The 24,630-nt window shown below is 51.7% G+C and overlaps 1 protein-coding gene across 3 annotated transcripts in view; it reads left to right on the top strand.

Annotated features, from left to right (window-relative positions):
- Positions 1-19,469, top strand: part of ZNF746 (zinc finger protein 746) — a 49,526-nt gene extending 30,057 nt beyond the window's left edge. For 2 of the 3 annotated variants that reach the window (XM_054563851.1, XM_054563849.1), the window contains exons 2-7: positions 2,825-3,124; positions 3,255-3,336; positions 4,205-4,318; positions 14,985-15,176; positions 15,685-15,810; positions 16,911-19,469. In XM_054563851.1, the coding sequence (XP_054419826.1) occupies positions 2,840-3,124; positions 3,255-3,336; positions 4,205-4,318; positions 14,985-15,176; positions 15,685-15,810; positions 16,911-17,965 (1,854 nt within the window). In that variant the 5' untranslated portion in view covers positions 2,825-2,839 and the 3' untranslated portion in view covers positions 17,966-19,469. The remainder of the gene's footprint in view (positions 1-2,824; positions 3,125-3,254; positions 3,337-4,204; positions 4,319-14,984; positions 15,177-15,684; positions 15,811-16,910) is intronic. The other variant, XM_054563850.1, reaches the window with a different exon arrangement.
- The last annotated feature ends 5,161 nt before the right edge of the window (positions 19,470-24,630 follow it).

Here is a 24,630-nt window from a genome sequence, read left to right as displayed (position 1 = left end):
GGGCGCGGGGTCCGCCGGGGCCTACGTCACCCGCCGGCCGGGCCCCCCATTCCGGGCTGAGGCCGAGCGGGGCGGAACCGGCCGTCCCCGCCTCAGAGGCCGCCCCGCGCCGAGTTCCTGCAGCCCTCCGCCGCTTCCTGCCCCCGCCCCACCCTTGGGCCCCTCATCTGGGCGGACACCCCCACCCTCCCCGCGTCTCCTTTCTCTGCCCACCGCTCTGCCCTGCGTTCCCTACCCCCCAGCTCCCCCCAGCGGCCTGGTGGCACCTGGGTGGTGTCCGGAGCGGCTTGGATTCCGCAGACAACCAGTACCGAGCGCCCAGCTCGCTTGAGTCCGGGCGGAAGACAGCTGCCCCCGTGTGTAGAAACAGGCACCGCACCAGCCCGGTTAGGCACGATTTTGCCCTCGCAGCAAGCCTGGAGGCACTCGCTCTCCCGGTTGTACAAAAGGAAAACCCGAGGCCTAGAGAAGTTAACTTGGCCAGGATCGCACAACTAGAAAGTGTGTGAAAAGACACGGCTGCTCTGTGCTCAGGAGCACCCTGCCTTGGGGGCTGCAGGCAGGTACACAGGCAACAACTGCAAAACCGACAGGGCCGAGCGCTTCCTGCATCGAGGTGGGGGGGAGCTGCTTGGGAGGCAGGGGACGGCCTCTGCGGTGCGCACCCCTGCGGGCCTGTGCCTCTGTGATTTGAGCTGGGCTCTCAGGCAAGGCTAGGATTTCAGGTGGGGAGGACGTCCCGGGCACAGGGAGAGAGCCACGGGGGTGCCAGCAGGTTCAGGGCAGGGAAAAAAGGTGTCCTTGCGCCTGAGAAAAAAAATGGCCTTAGTAGGAGGCTGTGGGAGAGTTGGAAGGGGTTTGAATGCCTGGACTTCCATCACATGGGTGAGGAGCTGTTGAAGGACCTGGCGGTCTCTTACCATCGGCTCCTCAGGCAGAGTTTCCTGCTTCCCTAGCAGGAGTCTGGGGACACCCCGGTATTGTCCAGCCACCATTTAGTAAGGAGCTGGGCCGGAGCAGACACGGTCGCGCCTCCGCCGGGTGGTGTGAAGGCCCTGCACGGGGTTGTGCGGCCCCCTTACCGGGGCAAGAACACTGGGTGCCTTATTGTTCATAAAGGAGGAGTTTAGTCAGAAGCCCTTTGTCGCTTCGCAGAGATTGTCACAATGTGGCCAGGTGCCCTTGGAGGCCCATGAGTAGGACTTTGGTGGATGGGGAGCTGGGTGATGAAGTGAGGGGACTCCTGGAGCAAACTTAGGGAGTGACCTGGGGACAGGGAGGAGGCGCCAGCGCAGCACTGTCCCCCCCCCCCCCCCCCGCCTCCGCCTCCGGGAGCAGGCGGTCCACACCCACCCAGCCATCACCGCGCTCTGCCTGCTGCTCCTCCACCCTCTGAGGCACACGCGGAGCCCTTCCTCCTGCAGGCTGGACATCAGCTGGTCCAGCCTCCCTGCAAAAAGCAGATTCTTTGATGCTCCATCCTTGACATTTTTTCCTCAGCCCCCGCTGAAACGCTCCTTCTGGCACTGGTTTATGAGGTGTCTACCCATGTGCTAGTGCTCAGTGACTTTCTCTAAGTGAATCCACACTGGTTCCTATGGTCACTTCTTTATTTTGCACGGAGTCACCAGCCATTTGTTTAGGGATCACTTCCAGAACGTTGGGGACCTAAACGTTGGTTTAGGGACCGTCGATGCTCAGCCACACAGGGAAAAGGCGTGGGTAGTGGGACCCCGTCTCCAACACGGGGGTGTGACCTTCCGATGTGGTCGTGGTGAGTCAGATGGTCCAGCCCCTGTCCTTAGTGTCCCTAACTGCCTGTCATTCAAGGCACTGCGTGAGCTTTGCAGGGACAGGGAAGTCACTGCCTGGGGAAGCTCCATGTCTGCAGGGTGGTGGCCGCACATGCCAAAACCTCACCTAATGGCACCTGTCTTACCTTCTCCTCTGGCCCGTAAGGTGTGTCACTGATCCAGGGGCAGCTACAGGAATGTCGGAGACCACAGTTCTCCCTTGGGAGGAGAAGTGGGACAGTGAGAGAGAAAGTCAGAAGCTCCGAGGGCCTAGGGGACTCATGGTGCAGCAAAAAAGTCTCACTCTTGGCAGGTGGAGATTTGCAATAATGGTGATTTTTAGTTTGGAGGTGAGCTGGGGAGGGGACAAAGTCGGATTGTCCTGTGTGCTGAGGAATGAACTATTAGAGTTTTATCTTTATTAAAAAGAGCCACGAGCTGCTTTTTAAAAAAGGAGTTGAGCAATGTTCTTGTTTGTGCTGTTTCAGTGAACCAGCTGGGTTTTTTTTTTTTTGCTTTGTTTTGATTTTTTGTTTGTTTATTTTTCGCTAGGTCATCATCAGTAGACAGTTCCTGTGTGAATATGATGGGAAATGCTGGCTGGGCTCTAGGAAATCTGCAGTTTTCCATTTTTCCACTAAAATGCCCAGCAGAGCTCAGTCACCGTTTGTTTAGCAGCACTGCACGGGGCGCCTGCCGCGCGGGCCGGGGATGGGCTGTGCAGGGGGCCGCGCCGCCCTCAGAGGTGGCATAGGTGGACAGAGATAACTAGGGTGGGGAACGCCCCCTGGGGTCTGCAAGTGGTGCTGCAGAGGCCTGAGGGGACAGCGGCCACTGGCTTAGGTGATGGGTAAGACCCCCAGAGGAGGGGCGATCGCTAGGCTGAGACCTGGCGTGTGGCCCAGGGCGTCCCCACTTTCACATACGGGCTCCTGTCCCCAGCCCAGCTCATCCACACCGAGGGCAGCTGGGCTCCTGGAACACAACTGGGCGAATGATCGGCGCTCGTCTTCTCTCTTTGTCTCTGGAAGATTTCTCCCTGGACAATGGCAGCTACAATCCAAGCGATGGAGAGGAAGATTGAGTCGCAGGCCGCCCGCTTGCTCTCCCTAGAAGGCCGGACGGGGATGGCCGAGAAGAAGCTGGCCGACTGCGAGAAGACGACCTTGGAGTTCGGGAACCAGCTGGAGGGCAAGTGGGCCGTGCTGGGGACCCTGCTGCAGGAGTACGGGCTGCTGCAGAGGCGCCTGGAGAACATGGAGAACCTGCTGCGGAACCGGAACTTCTGGGTCCTGCGCCTGCCCCCGGGCAGCAAGGGGGAGGCCCCCAAGGTATGTGGTGGTCCCCGGGGGTGGGACGGCCTGAGGGGCTGTGCCCGTAAGTGGAGGTGAGCGTGCGTGACGCCTGTGGCTCCGGGTGCCTGTGACCTTTGATGATGTCGCTGTCTCTTTCTTGGAGCAGGAGTGGGGCAAGCTGGACGAGTGGCAGAAGGAGCTGTACAAGCACGTGATGAGGGGCAACTACGAGACGCTGGTCTCCCTGGGTGAGGCCTAGTACTCATTGCTCTGTCCAGTGTGGTTTGGGGAGGCCTCAGGCCTCTGTTTCCTTGCTGGCGGGTTTTCTCACACGGGCATATAAAGCACTAGAAGCTCGGACCATGCAAAAGGCTGTCTCCTCTTGCTAAAGCGCTGGGTGGCCAAGTCGAAGGCTCCCTTCCACCCGGTCAAGTTCATGGGATGCCAGGCCCAGGTGGGGTGGCCCCTCCCCTTGCCCAGGGGCGGAGCGTGACTGTTTCCGTTCTGCTGAGGCGTGGAGTGGAGAAGGCGCCTGCCGCCCAGATCCAGGATGTAACCCACCCACGTTTGAGAAGGACTTTTCCTTCTTGGCCTCCTCTTGCCGAGCTTGTGGCCTGGACTGGAATGCCCCCCGGGTCAGCGGAGAACGTGGGCTGCCGCCGCTCTCCCCATGGGACACCCTCAGAGGGGCTGGGCTGTTTCCTCCCGGGCCTATCTCCCTCGGGGGGCTTCTGTGTGACCCCAGCTCTGGAGGCAGCAGGGCGTCCTTTGTGAGGAGAGAGCGGGTGCCGGTGTGACGTTGATGTCAGTTTGCGGAGGCACGCCGCTTCTCGGTGTGGAGACCCTACCAGAGCTTCCTCGCCTCGGCACCGTGCCCCTCTGGGCCAGATGATGCCGTGGGGTGGGGCCCCCACCCACCAGGCGCACCTCTTGTCCAGCCCTCAGCCAGGACAACCAAACATGTCTCCCTGGGGACAGAACTGCCTGTGGTAGAGACCACGGCTCTATATCAGTGAGGAAATGTAGTTTCTTGGCCAGTCTCGCTTTCCCAGATTGCCTGCCCCCAGCTCTGAATGGAACCACGCGGCAAAAGCTAACCCTTGTGTCTTCCCTCAGACTACGCCATCTCCAAGCCTGAGGTCCTCTCCCAGGGCGAGCAAGGGAAGGAGCCGTGTGGCTGGCGCCGCACGGCCCCCAAGGTTCCGGACGCTCCTGTGGACCCGAGTCCAGGTGAGGGCCGGGCGGGGTCAGGGACACGCCAGGCAGTCTGAGGGAAACAGAGAAGCAAAGGCCAGAGAGGGCGTGGCCTTCTGAGTTTTGTTCAGTAGTTATGACCCATCCCCTCTTCAGCTCACCCTGGGGAATGCATCCCAGTGTGGAATCAGGCAGCAAACCCAGTCTTTTGGGAGAGACAGAGCCCGTGGTTCTGAGTCCAGGGACGTGGAGGAAGGACCTTGATAGGGAAAGTAGGAGTCGATTAAAGACGACATGTAATTCACACGTAACTCCCTCCAAGAGCTGCATCTCACTGAAGTGCAGTAGTCATCACAGGCCTTCACCCCATTAGCCACACGTTAACCACACATTTTGCGTGACATAGAACCACAGATTGATTTAAGTTGAGTCTGGGTACCGGATATCACCGTCTCAGATTTTCCTGGAACCAGTGGGCACCTTTGAAAGTTAGGGCGAGGACAGGCGGGTGCGGGGGACAAGCCGCAGGACTGAAGTGAGGCCCTGGCGCGGTTGTGGGGTCAATGACAGTCTGTCCCTTGATCAGAGAGACCCACCTCCCCCTTGTCTGTCCCCCATGCCTCGGTTTCCCTCGCATCTGAACACCTGTGTTATGAAAGAGTCTCACTGTGTCATTCGTGGTGAATGAAATGTGTCTCCTGTGTTTGCTGTTTCATCGCGATTAGATTTTCACTTTTCGAAGGGCAGACGGGGTACAGAACCGGCCACGTTGTTGGCGGTCAGAGCATTTTGGTCCTCTGTAGTCACCTGGTACACCACAATCCCAGCTAAACCCGTCGGCCCTACGCATCAGCTCCGCAGCAGCCGAGCGTGGCTGGAGCAAGCCCCCCGCGCTCTCGCCATTTCTGCCCTGGGATTCGGGGGGCTCGGCCATGTCTCCTCCGTCCATGCACTCAGTAGCCAGAGGGTGGCCAGCAGTGGCCCACAGGCCGTCACCTCCTGTCTGTTTAGAATAATTTCTATATTGAAAAGACATTAATTGAAAAATGAAACAGAACAAAACATGGTCACGGTCCTCACCAGCGCCGCCTGCCTGTCGGCCTGCATCTGTGCCCAGGTCTCTGCTCGCTCCTGTGACACGCTGTCGACTCTCCGTTCAGAGACCCTCCTCCCCAGGGAGCTCATTCCCAGCAGGGCCAGCTTCTCGGGCCGGGGCCCAGCGTGCCCCCCCCCCCCCCCCCCACACACACTCCCTGTCACCTCCATCCTCTCTCCACTGTTCAGGAGTCACCAACTCCTTTCAAGGCCACCAGGGGCCTCCACGGGGCTAACAGCCTGTCCCCTACCTGCCTTGGTGACATTTGCCCTGTTGACCATTCACTTCCTAGATGCACTTCGCGCCCCCCTGGTGTCCCCCCCCCCCCCCGCCTCACTCGCCACTTTCCTCTGCTGTGTCCTGTCGCTCTTTCTGACCCAGCCGCCCACTTGGCTTGAATGTGACCCTCCCTCATCACCTGCCTAAAAGTGCAGCCCCGCCTCCCGCACGGGAGTTCCAGTGTCCTTTCCTGCTCGGTTTCATGACAGGTATCATCTATCATTACCTTTTATATTTATAGGTTATTGCATATATTTCATATTTACTTACAGATTTATGTATCTGGTTGTGCCCCCCCCATCAGAAGGAAAATTTCAAGAAGACAGGACCTTTTATCTGTTTTATTCATATCATTCTGAGCATCTACTGCCTTGCACAGAGTAGGAATTCAGGAAATGTTTGTTAACTGTGCTGCTTTTCATAATTTAAAATACGTGTGTGCGTGAAAACCATTTCTGATACAATTTAAATTCCTTTTTAGGTCTCAGTCTCATTTGTCCCCCTTGTCCTCAAGTTGGTGGTTATTCTTTCCACCCACATTTTAAAACTTCTGCCGAGTACATGTGAGGCCATAAGTAATCTGGAGTGTGGCTTTCTGTGTTTTGAAATTTACATAAATGTCGTCTATACCACTCAGTATTCTGTATTTCAGATTTGTCTCTCTCGATGCATATAGATGAAGCTCCTTCATTTTCACAGATGCTTCATGTTCCAAAAACAACCACATTACAGCGAATCATCCCTCCCCCCCCTGAGCACTTGCTGGTTTTCCTCTCTGACACGCGGTGCTGCCGTGAACACTCGAACACGCCTCTGTGTCCACGCGCTGATGTCTCCGTGGGGAGCAAGCCCGGGGCGCAGCCTGCCTTGCAGGGTGTGCCGGCCCGCAACCCCGCCAGGCCACGGTGCCCTCCCTTGGGCACCCGAGCTGGCGCTGCTGCCCAACACTGAGAAAGCACATGTTTCTATACATCTTGGCCTGCTTTCTGGAAGGAGCTTTTTGCCGGGCTGATGCAGGTGGAATCACACCTTGTTTTAGCTCGCGTTTGAAGCTGAGTGTCCTTTCCATAGGTTTATTTGGTCTTTGCCTGTTTCCGGCTGTTGTTTTCTTTTTCTTACTGATTCACGACTTCTTTCTGTAGGTTCTAGACACGGACCCTTCCTGTGGCTGAGACGCCCTGCCAATCCGTGGCGGGTCTCTCACTTCGTAGTGCTCGCGTCGGGGCTTTAATCTGGGGTCGAGTGCGCACGTCAGTCTTTTCCTCTATGATCTGTGCTTCTCTGTCTTAAGATAGCCTCCCCCACCCCTCCCCAGCTCAGAAGGCCATCCTCTGGTATTTTCTTAGAAAGTTTCAAAAGTTTCACTTTTCACATTTAAGTCTTTAATCCATCTAGAGTTAATTTTTGTGTAGATTGCCAGGGAGAATTTAAATTGTTTTTCTTCACAAGGACGTCTGATTTTCCAACAAAGTCTGTCGCTTGCTCTGTCTTTTCGGCGGTGATGTGTGACGCCCGTTCCGTGATGAGCCAGGGCTCCCCACAGGCACCCGCAGTCTCTGGGCGCCTTCTGCCTCCGGTCTCTGTCTATCCTTGCGCCTGCGTGGACTGTCGGGGCTTCCCAGGGGCCTTGATTTGGGCAGACCCCGCCTCCCCTGCTCGCTCTTTATTCTCGGACCTCTGTTCTGTATGAATTTTGGAGCCTTTTTGTCTCCAAAAATGCTGTTGGAGCTTTGGAAGGAATTGCACTTTATCTTGTCTCTGGAGAATCACCCTCATTCCAATGCTGCGCCCCTGTCTCCATGGGAAGACTTACCCCCCAAAGGCTTGTGTGTGCGCTCCAACAAGTTTGTATGGTTTTCTTCTGAGTCTTGTTATTTGTATTCTGAAGGGATTTTTAAATCAATTAACGTGTTTTAAATAGTTATTACAGGTGAGCGGCTGTGCGGTTCACTTTGTTTAATAAAAGAGAAGTTTTGCTCAACTCTCTTCTTAGGCCTCATGACTTGTCTGTTTCTCTTCCCTTGGATTTTTCTGTGGACATGGGTACCCTCCACAGATGGGACTTTGTAAATGTCTGTCACCTCCTTTCTCTGGCACAGCCGTCCAGGCGAAACCTTGCCCAATACAGGGCGCGAGAGCTGCCGTCCTTGTCGTGAGAGGTAGAGAGCCTCGGCAGCAAGGATGATTTTCCCGTAGACTGGGAAGGTTCTCTTAGGTTAAACAAGCTTCCTACCAATGCTAGTGCAAGCTTTTGTAAAGATGTGTTATATTAGGTCAACTGTTTTTTAAAAATATATTTCCGGTGCATTTTTATATAACATAAAATTACATACAGAACAAAATTCAGGTCGAGTTTAGAGAAAGACAGTAAAAAACCATATTCACAACCCCCCAACATAAGAGACAGACCCTTCCAAAGCGCCATTGCCCCTCCCCGGTCCTGTGCCCTCCCCTGCCTCTTACAGGTCCACAGAAAATTCAGACACAGACAAGATCGGTCTCGTGCTTTACTTCACGTTTTTATTTCCTATGTATGTATTTCTGAATAATGTTTAGTTTTTTTAACTATACACGAATGAGATCATACCATATGCATTCCTCTCTAACTTGCTTTTTCCACCTGACGTCACGTCTTTGCGAGTCGCCCATGTTGATGTAGTTAGTGCAGCTGTAGTTCACGCATCGTCACGACCTCCGCCATGTTGAAGTTTTCTATTTTATGGATGTAACCCAATGCATTATACCTCCTACTGTTGATGGGTGTTTGTGTTGTCTCTAACTTTTTTGCTTTTAAGAACAATGCCGTTGCGAACATCCTCACGCACGGGTAGAAGTTCCTCCAGGTATAGCCCCGGGAGCGGAAGTGCCGGGTCGCAGGCCACCCGCACGTCCGACTTGGCCAGGTAACGTCCGGGTGGCCCCTGAGGCGGGGGCCCAGCGGCCCCCACCGCTCCTCATCCCCACCAGCCCTGGCAAGTCCTTACCTGTCAACTTCGGCCCATCTGGTGGGAGTGAGACTGGTTAAAACTTGTAGTTGGAAGCGTGCATTTTTCCTGGGTCAGGAGAGTGAACGTTGTGTCCTGTTTATGGACCACTGCTCCTCCCTCTTCTGGGAAACGCCTGTTTGTCTTTTGTCCGATTTTCTTTTCGGTTGTCTTCTCTTCACTTACTGATTTGTAAGAGCTCTTTACATGTTTTGAATATTAACCTTTCTGTCAGGTATGTGTATTGCTGATTTCTGCATTTACGGTTTATTTTCAAGAACAGACGCTTTTCATTTCAATAGACTCGGATTTACTAGTTTTACTTTGTGGTTTCTCCTTCTTATGTCATAAAAATGAAGAAATGCGCCATCTCGTATTTTCTGCTGAGGGTTTCGCCTTCCCTGTTCAAGTTCTGACCCCACCCGGAATGGATCCGGGCGCTGGCACCGGGGTCTTTCTCACGAGGAGAGCCTCCGGCCTTTCCCCGCGCGCTCTCAGGGAGTCTCTGAAATCGCCTTATCGGGTCCCGTGGAAAGCCAGGTGCGACTGTGGCTGGAACTGCATTCATTCTGTTAACCATCTCGGGTAGAACTGGCCCCTTTCCTCTAAGGAGGCTTGTTATCTCTGATTATAAATCCCTCCATTTAACTCACCTGTAACACCTGGACGACATCTTACAATTTTCTCCAAAAAAGGTCTTGTATTTTTCTTTGTTACAGGTAGTCCTAGGTTTTCCTTGTATTTTTGAGTCACAGTTGTCCCCTGCATTTTCTGTTTGTTGCTGATGTGGGCTCAGGGCTGGCAACAGGGCCACACCGCCCCCCCCGCCCCCCGCCCACCCTCCATGCACATTCTCGCGGCCGGGCTCAGTGATGTAGCGTCCCACTGTGCCCCCAACCAGGGGACCTGCCACGGACGCGCCTCGTCAGGGAATTTGGGTGCAAGGGTTGGACAAGTCCACTCTTGCCCATCCTTCTTCCCTTGGGCAGCTGGCCACCCCCAGGGGACAGGCGGTCTCTGCTGCTGTGCCAGGGACAGATCCCCTGACCGCTGTCCCGCGGGCGACTTCCTGACCCGAGGGTCAGTGTAAGAACCCCTCTGGCCCACAGAGAAAAGCTGCACCCTCAGTCATCAGTGAGAGAGACACGGTTTACCCTGCCAGCCTTCCTCTCTCATTTTACGTCTCTGTTATGATCCATGCCGGAGGGGAGGCAGGAGAGGGTGAGGGGGGATAAACGGTGACGGGAGGAGACTTGACTTGGGGTGGTGAACACGCGGTACAATGTACAGATGATGCGTTAGAGACTTGCGCACCTGAGACTTGAGTAATTTCATTAACCAGTGTCACCCCAGTACATTCCATGAAAAAGAAAAAAAGATTGACGACCAAGAGAAATGAGTAGGAGTGTACAAAAACGCAATTTTCTTTCATTTATAGATCTGTCTCAGAACTTTCTAAAATTCTCATTAATGCCCATAACTTTTCTAACAATTGTCTGACGAGTCTCAAATTTTCTGAAACTATAATCATACTATCTAGGAGTCCTAAGAATTTCTTGTTGCTTTTCAAATCTTTATGGTTTATTTTTCTGTCTTGTTTTCTTGTGCTGGCTGAAAACACCCAGAAAATCCTTAAATCAAAGTGATAATAACATGTATCTATTGGTTCGTGATTTTAAGGAGAATGCGTCTCAGTTTGTCACATCGAGTGTAATATATGTGACAGGGTTCATCAGTGCCCTTTACCAGGTTAGGGACATTTCCAGTATTTCTAGTTGACTAGATATTTCTAACAGGAATAGCTGTCGAATCTTCTTTAGGATGCTCTTTTGGGTGTCTATTGAGATTACGTGATCTTTCTCCTTTAACCTGCTAGTATGTCATTTATGTTATGTTCTAATGGTGGACCAACCTCGCAGTCATGGAATAAACCTTCACCCTGACCCTGTAAATACACTGCTGCCTTCAGTTCTCATTATTTTGTGTAGGACCTTTGCATCTTTGTCCCTGAGACAGGCCTGTGACTCTGCCTTCTCAGACTGCCTTTGTCTGCTTTGGGCAGTACAGACAGAAGCTAGGATGTGTTTCCTCGGCTTTTGTCTGTTCAGAGAATTGGCAGAATAGTGAAACTCTCCATTCCTTGAATATTTAGTAGAAAGCACCAGGGAGACCATCTGGGCCCAGGGTTTCCTTTGGGGCAGATTTCTGTCTATGAATTTAAATTCTTTAATCGTTATAGGACTATTTTGGTGTTCCATTCCCTCTTTAGTCAGTTTTGGCAAATTAGTTTTTCTAAGGAATTTTTCCAGGTCCTCAGAGTTTCTATACTACCTGGAAATTAACATTCATAATCTTCTTTTTATCTTTTTAATCTCTCCTGCATCTATAATTATGTCTCTATTAATTCTTCATCTCAGTTATTGGTGCTTTCTCTTTTTCTCTTAATAATCTTGCTAGCAATATAGCAGTTTAATATTCTCTTCAAAGAACTAGCATTTGGCTCTTGTTTCTATCTTTGTTTTCTCTTTTATTAATTTATACTTTAATGTCATTTCCTTCCACTTTTTAAAGCAGGGGTGTCCATCCTGCAGGCCACATGCATTCCAGGATGGCTATGAATGTGGTCCAACACAAAATCGTAAATTTACTTAAAACATGAGGGTTTTTTGTTTGTTTGTTTTCATTAGTGTTTGTGTATGTTTTCATTAGTGTTAGTGTAATGTGTGGCCCAAAGACACCAAAAGATTGGACACCCCTGGGGGGTTTTGTTGTTGCTGTTTTTCTTTTCTAACACCTTGTTTTATTTGCTTGACCCACTAATTTTTTACCTATCTTCTCTTTTTTAATATAAACACATGAGGCTATAAAATTTTCTCTAAGTACTATTGTAGATGCAGCCCACACTTTCTTTTTTAAAAGATTTTGTTTATTTTTAGAGAGAATGGAAGGGAGGGAGAAAAAGGGAGAGAAGCATGTGTGATCAGCTGCCTCTCACACGCCCTCTACTGGGGACCTGGGCCACAACACAGGCATGTGCCCTGACTGGGATTTGAACCTGCAGCCTTCCAGTTCAAAGGCCGGCCCTCAATCCACTGAACCACACCTGCCAGGGTGCAGCCCACACATTTTGATAAACAGTATTTTCATTAGCATTGGGTTTCAAATATCTTCTCATTTTCATTATAATTTGTCCATAGAGCAAGCTTTGGATTATTTCGAAAGCAAATAAATACACACACACGCATATGTATGTATATACATGTACACTCATATACATATGTATTTTTAATTTTAGCATGTACAGGGACTTTGGGGATATCTGTTATTTTTAACTTAATAGCATTATAGTTAGGAAATAGGTATGTAGAAAATAATCTTTTTGGTTTTATTTAATGTTCTTCATGGCTTTAAAAGCTTGTGTTTCCCTTCTCTTTAAATTCTACTTATTTCCATTCAGTTGGGTTTGTTAATAGTGTTGTTCAAATTTACTGTAACCTTTAGGCAGCAAGATTTATCAACTACAGAAGGAGGTATGTTGAAATGCCCCACAAAGAAGGTGGATTTGTTTATTTCTCCTGGAGTTTTGTCAGTTTTGCTTTATTATTTTGAAGCTATGCTATTAGATTAAAAATTTAGAATTATTTTATCTTCCTGGCCAGTTTGCCATTGTGCAGTAATCCTGTTTTTCCCCCTCTTTCTATGAATATGTTTCTTTTTAAAGTCTCTTTCACCCTGGCTGGTGTGGTTCAGTGGATCGAGTGCCAGCCTGTGAACCAAAGGGTCACCAGTTCAATTCCCAGTCAGGGCATGTGCCTGGGTTGTGAGCCAGGTCCCCAGTACGGGGTGTGTGAGAATCAACCACACATTGACGTTTCTTTCTCTCCCTCCCTTCCACTCTCTAAAAATAAATAAATAAAATTTTTAAAAAATTGTTTTTAATTTAAAATAAAAAGCCTATTTCATCTGCTATGGTATAACTACATCTTTTTTTAAAACTGCTTATTCTGGCTTAGTACATCTCTTACCATTTTGCACTGCTTTTGCATCCTTCTGTTTTAGACATGTCCCTGGGAAACAGCGCGTAGCCATGGTCAGAACAGCCAGGCTCCTGCAGGGCAGGTTTTTGCTTTGTTTTCAGTTTAGTGCACTGGGCATGTTGCCCCCTAGTGTCCCAGGTTAGATGCGGGGGTAGGGGGGTCTCCAGCCTGTCCTGCTTCGGCCCCAGGCTTTTCACGTTCCTCTCCCCCAGATTCTGGTCGCCCATGCAGCCCAGGCAACGAGGGGATTCGGAGATGAGGATTTGGGCGATTTAGGCTTTCTTAGAGGTTCTGACCTCTGTCTATTTTCCTAACTTTTAGTCTCCCGTCACCCGTGCTTAAATTTTTACTGTATTCTTTGCACTTTACCTAGCATCTGTAGCCGCTCCATCCAGGGAGGGATCTCTGCAGAGCTAGCTGGAATCCAGAAATGGAAGGGTTGAACGCCACTTCCCCATCTGTCGAGATGATTTTATTGTTTTCTCCGTTACTCTGCTAACTTTGTGAGTTATAGTGCTATGTTTTCTAAGGTTCACTTGTCTTTGCATTCTCAGGATAAACTCATTTGTTCATAATGTATTGTCTTTTTCTTTTTTGAAAATATATTACTGCATTTGACTTGTAATTCCTTCATTAAGAACCTTGGCACATCTAATTATAAAGGAGATTATCTCATGTATTTTTACATACTGTCCTCAAGTTTGTGCAAGCAAAATCATACTGAAATTTTTCCTCTGGGTGTTTTGAAGATTATCTTCTGATGCTCTGTTTGCTGATGGAAATGTGCTTTCAGTCCAAATACCATTCTTTTCTCTTTGGTACCTTTTAAGATTTTGTCTTTCCTGCTATTCCATTTCATAGAACATTGTCGAGGTTTACAGCTTTTGTTTCCTACTTAGGAATTGGTGTGTTCCTTCAAACTGTGGTCTCAATGCCTTTACTTCAGGGACATTCTCAACCATTAATTTCTTTATGTATCCCTCTCTACTCATTTCTCTATTCTCTCCTTCTTGGATGTCTACTAGCCTGTGGAGGAACTTCCCATTCTGCCCTCCATGTCTGTCTTCCCTCTTTCTTCCCTTTCATTTTTCTTTCTTTTCTTTCTTTCTTTCTTTCTTTCTTTCTTTCTTTCTTTCTTTCTTTCTTTCTTTCTTTCTTTCTTTCTTTCTTTCTTTCTTTCTTTCTTTCCTTCCTTCCTTCCTTCCTTCTTTCCTTCTTTCCTTCTCTCTCTCTTTCTCTCTCTCTCTCTCTCTCAGTGCTGTGCTATGGATTATCTTCCGAGGTTCATCTTCCAAGTCACCGGTTTTCTCTCTAGCTATGTTCAGTCTATTGTTAAACCATCCATTTTTTCATTTATTTGGTCATTTCTAGAATGTCAAGTATATTTAGTTCTTTTTCACATATTTGTTTTAAAAATAATTCCCTGTTCCTGCCTTAGAGATCCTGTGCCCGCCTTTCTTTCTTTCTTTCTTTGACGGCTTTAGACACACTTATGTTACTGTGCCCTTCAGCTTATTCTTTTTCCTGTCATCCCGGGAGGGACCTCTGCTGGGACTGCCCTGCCGGTTGGCTGCTCTCCTGGGCTGCACATTGAGCTTCTCAGTCCGGGCCCGCGTAGGTTGCCGTGGCCCTCGGTCAGCCTTCCTGGGAGTTTCCGAGGTTAGGGCACCTGCACCGTGCGGCGGTATGGCTTCAGCATGGGTGTGGGATTCTGATTTCTCGTGGGTGGGTTTCCCACCCATGGCCCTGGATAAGAGGGCAGCTTCCCTGCAGGCCTCTCAGGTGCCGTTTTCCTAGTCCCCACCTCCCAGCTGGGACAGAGCCTCAGGGCGCCTTCAGCAGCTCAGCTGGCTCTGGCCTCACTTGGACATCAAAGCCCTGGCCCCTAAGGCCTGCATCCTGTCCCAACAGTTTCCTGGGTCACGTGGCTCCGGCCCAAACACTTGACTTGACTTGACTTGGTGTTTTCTCTTGATTCCCATACCTAGAATCTTTTATGCGCCCTTAAATAGGCGTGTGTTTAAAGAGAGAGCAGGGCCTCCCCGGGCAGCTCAGTCGCCCCCCTGCCCCGGTGGGCTAGCCCTGGAAGGGTCGGGGTGCGCCTGCCCCTTCCCCAGCCTCCCGCGTGCTCGAGCCCTGTGCTCAGTGCCCTGCCCTGCCCTGCCCAGGAGTCCCGCAAGCTGCCCCTTCCTGCCGGTCTCTCTTGCTGTGGGACCCCTGTGAGGTCCATTTCCTTGGCCGGCTGAGGTCCGGCCCCGGGCCGAGGGGCCCTGCTGCTGCGGGCTCACACAGTCTCCCCGTCTTAGGCTCGGCGCCCCCCGTTCCTGCCCCGGACCTCCTCATGCAGATCAAACAGGAGGGCGAGCTCCAGCTCCAGGAGCAGCATGCTCTGGGGGTCGAGGCTTGGGCAGCCAGCCAGCCAGACATCGGGGAGGAGCCATGGGGCCTTGGCCAGCTGGATTCCGGAGCGGGAGACGTCTCTACAGATGCCGCCTCTGGTGAGTGGCGCAGACGGGGAGCAGACACCGGGACGGAGAGGCAGCGCGGGGCAGCCATGGTGGGTGGAGTTCCTGGAAGCCCGCAAGGTGCGAGCGGCAGACTCTTAAGCATCTGGCCCGGCCAGCTCCGAAGTTCCCCCGCCTTGAGACGGGGCCTGCACCGAAGGGCACCTGTTGATCCCTCTGGTTCGGTGATGCTCTTGTCCTGGTATTTCTCTGCCTCACCCGCGTTAGCCGCACTTGTGTTCTCTTCCCTGGCATTGGGTGTTTAGGCCACCAGTTGCCTCGTACTGCGGAGGAGCAGCATGAAATGAGTTGGTGACGTGTGGGCCTCCTGGTGCCTCCTCCCAGAGGGGAGCAAAAGAAACCCGGGTTCGGGAGTGGTGCGGGCGCAGTGCCCGTGCAGAAAGCCCGGGCTGGGGCCTGGGGCCTGCCCGCCCGGCCCGCCCTGCGGGGTTTTCTGCCGCTTCTGTTCTCTGACCCGCCGGCTCTGGTCTCTCCGTTGCAGGCGTCCACTCCAGCTTCGCAACCACGATCCCACCCACTTCCTGGCAGGCGGATCTCCCGCCCCACCACCCCTCCTCCGCGTGCTCAGACGGGACCCTGAAGCTCAACACGGCAGCCTCCACGGAAGGTACGGGTGGCAGAGGGAGGCTGCCGCAGCCTGGGCCTCGCCCTCACTTGTGAGCTGCCCTGACCTGGCGGCCCGCGGGTGCTTAGGTGTCTGGGGTGTTCGGGCTCGGCATCTGCGCTTTATCTCCATCAGGTGCTGAGGCCTGGTCAGCCTCCCGTGAGCATGTCCGTGTTCCCAGAGTTCTTTTCTCATGCTAACCAGTCAGTCCTCATAAGCCGATCCTCTGAGAGGACGTACCTCCAGCCCAGACGCAGAGTGTGGCTCCTCTCTGGCATGGAGACAGCCACACTGGGCCAGAGCAATTCTTAGATGTCGGCAGTACCAGACGCGGGCGTCTGAAGGCCGGAACTGGGGAGAAAACTCTCAAATTTATGTTTTCTATTTACTTCTGTTTTGAAGACCCATTATCTGTTACTTTAATAATTTCTGTTATATTTTAGCATTCCAAAAATGTGCTGAAAGCCTACATCCCTGATGTAAAACTTCAGGAAGTGAAATTCAAGTACATTTACATCAAATCACATTTTTACTTTTTCACTAATATTTTTACCATTAGCTGGCTGGCCCTGCGTACTGGATGCTTGCCGCATGCCAAATAGCATGCGCGGTGCCCTCGGACACGTTATCTGGCGTAACCCCCATGTGCCCTGCCACTAGGATGTTCACAGATGTGCTGCTGGTTAAGAAGTTATCCTGCAGCCCGCAGCTGGTCTATGGGAATCGGCGGGGCCACCTCAGATCCACCTGAGGCCCAGCCCAGTGCCTTTGCCCCCCTGGTACATTGTCACTGGTGGTCAGAGTGCCTTCCCCCCGGTAATTCTTGATTAGTCTTGGCGGCCAATGCAGACGTGGAACGCGGTGAGCAGCCGCGGAGGTTGCTTTATGTGCAGTGAAGGCTCTCGAACAGGGGTGTCCTCACGCAGGGTTTGACGCGGCCACCTGACCCTAGGGCACTCTGCGGAGCTGGGCCCTGCCGCCAGGAGACCGGGGCCCGGCGAGCTGCGGGTAGAGGGGCCACTGAATCTCCCTATGAACTCTTGGATCTTCAGTCTATGCGGGCGAGGGGACAGAGTGATACCTGGTCTTTCTGTCTTTCTCAGCAGATGTAAAAATTGTGATCAAAACCGAAGTCCAGGAAGAGGAGGTGGTGGCTACCCCAGTGCACCCTACTGACCTCGAGGCCCATGGGACCCTGTTCGGACCAGGCCAAGCCACAAGGTTCTTTCCTAGCCCTGTCCAGGAAGGCGCCTGGGAGAGCCAGGGCAGCTCCTTCCCCACCCAGGACCCCGTGCTGGGGCTCCGGGAGCCCGCCCGGCCGGAGCGGGACCTGGGGGAGCCCAGCCCCGCCGTGGCCCAGGACGAGACCCCTCCAGGGGACTGGCTCCTTGGGGGGGTCCGGTGGGGCTGGAATTTCAGGTGTAAGCCTCCTGTGGGTCTGAACCCGAGGACTGGGCCTGAGGGGCTGCCCTACTCCTCTCCTGACAATGGAGAGGCTGTGCTGGACCCAGGCCAGGCCCCGAGGCCCTTCAATGACCCCTGTAAATACCCGGGCCGGACCAAGGGCTTTGGCCACAAGCCAGGCCTGAAGAAGCACCCGGCGGCGCCCCCGGGGGGCCGGCCCTTCACCTGTGCCACGTGCGGGAAGAGCTTCCAGCTGCAGGTGAGCCTGAGCGCGCACCAGCGCAGCTGCGGGCTGCCCGATGGGGCGGCGGGGGCGGCGGGGTCCGCACGGGACGGCAGCGCCCTGCGGTGCGGGGAGTGCGGGCGCTGCTTCACGCGGCCAGCCCACCTCATCCGGCACCGCATGCTGCACACGGGCGAGCGGCCTTTCCCGTGCACGGAGTGTGAGAAGCGATTCACTGAGCGCTCCAAGCTCATCGACCACTACCGAACCCACACGGGCGTGCGGCCCTTCACCTGCACCGTCTGCGGCAAGAGCTTCATCCGCAAGGACCACCTCCGCAAGCACCAGCGCAACCACGCGGCGGGCGGCAAGGGCCCGGTCCGCGGCCAGCCGCTGCCGCCCCTCCCGGCCGGTCCCCCGGACCCCTTCAAGAGCCCTGCCTCCAAAGGACCCTTGGCCACCACAGACCTTGTGACCGACTGGACTTGTGGCCTGAGTGTCCTGGGACCCACCGATGGCGGGGACCTATGAGGCCCCCCAGAATGGCCAGGGCCGCCTCAGCCCTCCCGCCCCTCCGGCGGCAAGTGTAGAAAGTCCCGTTTCCAGACGCCGGGGCGTGGCAGGCGCACAGGCGGGAGTCAAGTCTGGGAGACCAAACCCCCAAGTTGCTGAACTGGTCACTGGAGAAAGAGAAACTGTCAAACAATACGGCTTCCACCTCTGAACAAAGTAGAACTCTCTGATTGTGAAACTGAGCACCATAGAATTTTAAGTAATTTAATTATGAACCCCCCCTTTTTTTTTTTAATTCTTGAAGAAGCTGGAAAATAGTCGTAGTGCCAGTTTAAACTTTATTGCATTATTCTGGTTTCTGAAGCGTGTTTATGCTGTGTGCTTACCAAGTCTGATGGTGTGCGCGCGGGAGGTCAGTGAAGCAGGGGACTCGGTGGGGAGGGACCTGGGCCCCCTGCCCCGCTGTCTCCCGGGGATGGGATGGCCTTAGCCGGAGTCCTGGGCGAGTTGAGACCGCGCGCTGACAGGGGCTGGGCCGGGCTGGGCCTGGGGCTACACACCGCCTGGAACTCCGGCCAGCCAGGGGCTGGCCCTTCTGTTTCCCTGTTACGGGTCACCAGCCACCCCAGCGCAAGAGAGCTGGATGGTGTTGCCCCGTTGTGTGGCCCCTGGGCCGTGGAAAGGGGGGTCGTCTGAAAGGCAGGGCCAGGGCAGCACGTGCCGTCACATCTGGGGACCTGTGGGGCCGTGAGCAAAGCCTGGCTTCCGGCCGCTTCCCACTCGCATGAGATGCTTCTGTGTCCTCTTTGTGTAGTGTGTTTTCATTGTCAAAATGCTCTCACGTTGCATCTCCTGTGATTGTTACCGTGACCTTGTGAAATACACAGGGCGGGTCTTCTTTCCTGTTAGAGACGAGGAAATAGATTACTCAAAGGGGACACATCCCAGCCTGGCAGCACGGGGGCTGCTGGGCGCCCGCAGTGGGAACAGGCCTCAGGTTAGACGCGGCTGCCCTCCCAGAACCTCGGCTGGGCAAGGAAAGCTTTTCGCTTGGGGCTCTCTAGAAGATTCGTCCCATCTGTGCAGGAGCAAAACTGTCAGGCCTCAGGCTCCGGCTGAGGCCGGGCCTCCCGGGTGTGCGCGCCCCCAGCAGGCCCCAGAGGCTGGGCCCGGGGGCGCCTGCTCCTTCTCTCCTGGCTTCCTGACGTGGAGGCAGGCGCCGTTCTGGGCCTCCTGATTGAACCGCCCTGCTGTCCCCGCCACACAAGTAACCGTTCCTGTTTTGTCGAAGCCGCCGCTGGCCGCTCGTCCACAGCGGGCAGCCTGTCCCCCCAGCAGAGGGGAGGCCGGGGCTGCCGTTCACTCAGCTCCCCCACGTGTACTTTTGTTAGGCAATAGACTAGTTAAGAAAATTGTTCCTATGTACTGTATATTTTGTACCTGTTTACACCTCTAATTGATATAACTGATATTTTGAAAAAACCAATGAGGAAACTCCATGTCAAAATAAAACCTAACCAGCACCGAGGCGGTTTGGTGGGCTCCGTTCTTAGACCTGCGTATCTGGGACCGACGCCCCTCAATGCGCCCCCAAGGCTGGGTGGTCAGCTCCTAGCACCCACCCTGGGGCACGTGGTCACCCTGGACCCAGGGAAGCGACAGTCCCTAAGAGGCAGGAATGGAAGATTCCAGAGAAGTTTGACTCAGTGGAGGTAAACTGACATTTGGAGGGGAAATCAAAACACATTTATCCCTTTGCTTCAGTAGATAAACATGGCTTATGTAATTTGGTCTTATGTAATTCGATGGGATGCACATGAGGATGGGAAGTTCAAAGGAAAAGTACAGAACATGAAAGCAAAGCGGATGCTGGATGTTTTCTCTTTGCATCTTCTCCCGGCTGGGCCAGCGCGAGGAAAGGACGGTGATGCCTTGCAGTCGTGTCCGTGGTCTTGGGGTGGAGCCCGCCCCATGACGTCAGGCCCGGGCTGACACCCACGTCCCAGCCACCCAGAGTTAATGGCTGTGAGCCCGGCCCGCGTGCCTTCTCTCCCTCTCACACCTGCATACTCTCCATGTAGGAACCCCTGACCAGTTCGTTGTTCACCACGCAGGTGACACAGAAGCTCCTGGCCTGGCTACTCTCTCCAAGACAACATGGGAGGGGAGGGTTCGGACAGGGAAGGACTTGAGTTCAGTCTTGGGCATCCAGAAGCGGGGGAGCCCAACACTGCTCCCAACTCCTGAGCACCCTGGCTCTGAACCCACTGCTCTGAAGTGCCCTGCTTAGGCCAAAGCACAGCAGTCCCTCCGCAAGTTAAGTTTCCGATTGGTGCTGTGACACATTACCGCAAGCTCTGTCCCACGCTGACGCAGATTTATCCTGCAATCCAGAGGTCAGAAGTCCAAAATGAGCCTCAAGGAGCCAAAATCAAGGCGTCGGCGAGGCTGGCTCCTTGGAGACCCCAGGGGAGAATCTTTGCCCCTTTCAACTTGCAGAGGCGCCTGCACTTAGCATGCGGTGTGTGACCCTCGTGAGAGGACGCCATCCTTGTCCTCGTCCCCTGCAATACCTCTTGCATCTCACCCTCCAGGTGAACCAAAGTGCCTGCCCTTCCCTGAGCCCCGTGCTGTTCCAGGTATCTGCACCCGTTCCGTTGCATACAACATCCCCCGCCCCTCGCCCCTGGGGCGCTCCTTGCCCCTTAGTGCCACCCAGCTGCGCCCAGTCTCTGCAGGTAGGACGGACGCCTCCCTCGTTCCTCCACAGGCCCTTGCTCGGACGCCTTCTGTCTTGTCAGACTCCCCAACTTTGTATACAACACGTTCCTGGAAATGCGTGCAAAGGTGTATGCGTAGAATGAGGCAGCAGACTCACAGACTGCAGGATGGCTTTGTTCCCTGACAGCTATAAAAATGAAGTTCCTCATTTGGCATAATTGTCAAACCTTGAGTGTTGTACAGTTTATAAATGAGTATTTAAAAATATTAAAAGCAAAATTTAGGCATAAAATACAGTTAAATTGTATGTATTTACATACATACTCCTGTCTTTAAAATTTTTTTGGTCAAAAAGTAAAAAATGCATATGTCATGGGTTGTATACCCTGAACACACTCCTGATAAAAATATCTAGAAATTCCAAATGGGCTATAATAAGCATACTAAATAAAGAGCTAAAATAGAAAGGAACACAGGGAAATTCTCGTGGGCCAGAAATGAAGACGAAACTGAACACCCACTATTAAGTGTTCAAGGAGATGTTGCACCTACCTGGAGCGGGGTGAGGAGAAGGGCACATAGGTCTCGGGCCCCTGAAGGTAAGAAGTTGGAACCGATGCGCCTCTGGATAAAATCCCTTGAAGGCTTGGTCTTCAGAAAATACATAGTTCAGTAAAAATGCATCCCAACACCAAAAGACGTATCGTCGGAAAGTGGAGGCTAAGACATGCAAGAGGTGTACTGGGGAATGGTGCCTATGAAAGGTAAAAGGAGGAGGAAGCAGGGTTTGCAGGCAAAGGCTCAGACCGGGATGTGGATGCAGCATCTGGGAAGGGAAAGGAGAAGACGCGGGTCTGGGTCGCAGGAACAACACGAGCAGCTCTGACAGAGTTTCAGCCAGCCGAACACCGGGCCTAGAGCAAACACTGCCCGTGAGAGGAATCTTGTGCTGGGCTACAATGACCAGGCCTAAGACCCTACCCACTCACTGGGCTGGGTGGGGCTGCCCAAGAAAAGTGTGGCCTTAGCTGAAAGCTGAGGCATTTCCTGAAGGCGTTAATAACTGGAACTGTCGAGTCACTCCTTATAGCTGAAGGGTAAGTCCTTGACTGGAGATCTGAGTGGCCTAACTCCACGGCTGCCATGATGACAAAAAGCTTATCTGTCTCAGGCTGGGCCCTGGGCGATAAGAGTGGAGGGGACAGTATCTTTCTTGAAAATCCCAAACCACAGCCACTACCTCACGGAGGCTGGGATTCAAATGCACATTGCCCACAGGGCTGATCCATTGACATAAGACCTGGAGTTGGGCCAATGCTTGCACTTGAGGTTTCTGGCCGGAGGGAGCTGGGAAGCTGGAGGAACTGTCCCACAATGCAGACCACAAGCCTGGCTCGACACACGCTCACAGCCAGAAACTGCGCAACCCGCAGGGAAGTAGTCCACCATCAGCGAGAACACAACAAACAGCAGGATCGACAATCCAAGAGGCTGGATTCATGTAATCATCCAAAATGGAACAGAGCCATGATCAGTCTCATGAGGTATAAAACGAACAGGGCAGAAAGTGGAAGAAGCATGAAAAAAGCATGGTGAATAGAAATCAGCAAATCTTAAGAAAAATCAAGATACTATTAAAAAAAGAATTCCTAAAAATATAATGGTCACTGAAATTTTAAAAAACTCAGTGGACTGTTTAAACAGCAGACCTAAACAGAGATAAAAAGTCAGACACCGCTGGGAAAAAAGTTAACTACATGAAAGATGAGGAAAGTACACAGAATGAAGGACAGACAGAAAAACAAAGTCTGGAAACATGACACGTTAAGAGTGTAGGCTAGAAACACCTACCATACATCTCATCAGATTTTCATACCTAGAAAGAGATAATGAAATTAGGAGAAAATAAATATTTTTAAAAGAATAGTTGACAATCTGCAAGAATTGATGATAGAGCCCTGGCTCGTGTGGCTCAGTGGATTAAGCATCAGCCTATGCACCAAAAGGTTGCCGGTTTGATTCCCAGTCAGGGTACATGCCCAGGTTGCAGGCCAGGTCCCTAGTAGGGGGTGTGCGAGAGGCAACCAATCAATGTTTCTCTCCCTCTTTTTCTCCCTCCCTCCCCTCTTTCTATGAATAAATAAAATCTTAATAAAATTATATAAAAAATAAAATTGATGAAAGACATAAAAATAAAATCCTCAAATTCAAAAGAAAATGGTTGGCATCAAAGGAAAAGCTCTTTGATTGACAATAGACGTCTATGATTAAAAAGAAGTCAGAAGACAACGGACCAACACCTACAAAGCGGTGAGGGAAGACAACTCAACCCCAATTTCATACCTTGATCGGTTACCACACACAAACAAAACCAAATGAAGACATTTTGGTAAATAAAAACCGAGGATGTACCATTCACTGGAACACTACTGAGGACTACCGTATGGGAATAAGGAAGGAGGACTGAAGGAGGACAGTCAGCAAAAAAATGTTAGTGAACATGGGTAAATCTAACATGCGTGGACTCCGTAAGGCAATAATAAAGACAAGTTCAGGGGACGCAACACAATGGAACTAAAATACTCGACACCAATCACAGGTTAGAAGGATGGGGCATGATGTCAACCAAAGCCTCTCAGGGTCCTTGTGATTTCAAGGGACCGGCAGAAATACCGATGCCATTTAAACACTGTAACTCAAACACACACACTTAAAATGTTTGTCATGGCCACTAAGGGAAGAGAAGCAGAGCAGCTCCCAGCAGAGGAGCGAAGGGAATAAAGAAAACCCGACTAACCCAGGAGAAGGTAGGAAAAGGAGGAAAGGAGGAAAATTATGGCAAATAAAGATCACAAAGTAAGATTTAAAATCCAAATAGATCTGTATTCACCATAAGTGGGAAGAAAATAAGCTCTCCAGCCAAAAGACATTGTCAGGTTATCAAACTAACCTGGAAACTCAGGTCTGTACTTTGACGCTTCAGTGAGCAACACAAGGTCACGGTGACAGGGCACAACCCTGAAGACACTAAAGCCACGGACTCGTACACTTTACATGGGCCACTTATGCTGCGGGAAGTAGAGTCCAGTAAAGATGCGATTTATTAAAAGCCAAAAAAAATCGATTCTCGATCAAAGACCTAACCGTGAAAAAGCGAACCTGTACAGGTTTTAGAATAAAATGTTGAGGACTATCCTTAAGGTATTGGGGGAAGAAAACAAAGAAACAAAGAAACAAAAAAAAGCAGGAAAAGCACAAACCCTAAAAAAGAAAAGTATTAGATTTGATTACATTTAAATATAAATATTGGTGCAATACCTACCAAGAACAATGTTGAGAAGAGACAGACTAGGAGAAGATTTTTGTCACGTGTACAATCGACAGCGCATTATGCAGCTTGTAGAAACATCAAATGGAAGCTAAGACCAGAACAAGGTGGGGCAGATAGCCTGTGGTAAGGCTAATAATGCACCGCAGGTGAGGTGGTAGAATTCGTGTGAAGTAGGCTATAAAAATTAAAGATGTATATTGTAAAACTTAGGCCAACCATTAAAAATGAGGTGTAACGAACAAGCGAATGGTCAAAAGTAGCATTATTTTTAAAATAATTCAAAAAAAAAAATCATCGAACACCTGGAACACAGGAAAAACTTCTAGTAAGATGTCAGAGTTAAGCGCAATCACAGCATTAATTACATTAAGGATTTGGTGATGAGACTAATATCCAGAATGCTTTTTTAAAAACACCAATAAACCAATAAGAGAAATATTGGCGAAGGCTATGAAGAGGAAGTTCGCCGAGGAAGAAACCGAGCGCCTAGTAAATGCAAAAAGACGTTCAAATTCCTTAATAATCAGGGAAACACAACATGGGTATTGAAGAAAGTCCTGGGCTGCTGCCACACAGTCCTTGTGCTGCCGTGGCTACTGAGTCCCTTGTCAGGGAGTGTGGGCAGAGATGT

The sequence above is a fragment of the Pteronotus mesoamericanus genome, unplaced genomic scaffold (assembly GCF_021234165.1).
Source record: "Pteronotus mesoamericanus isolate MK-2021 breed Mesoamerican mustached bat unplaced genomic scaffold, CSHL_Meso_final scaffold_85, whole genome shotgun sequence".
NCBI lineage: Eukaryota > Metazoa > Chordata > Mammalia > Chiroptera > Mormoopidae > Pteronotus > Pteronotus mesoamericanus.
This window is presented reverse-complemented; position numbering and strand designations above follow the sequence as displayed.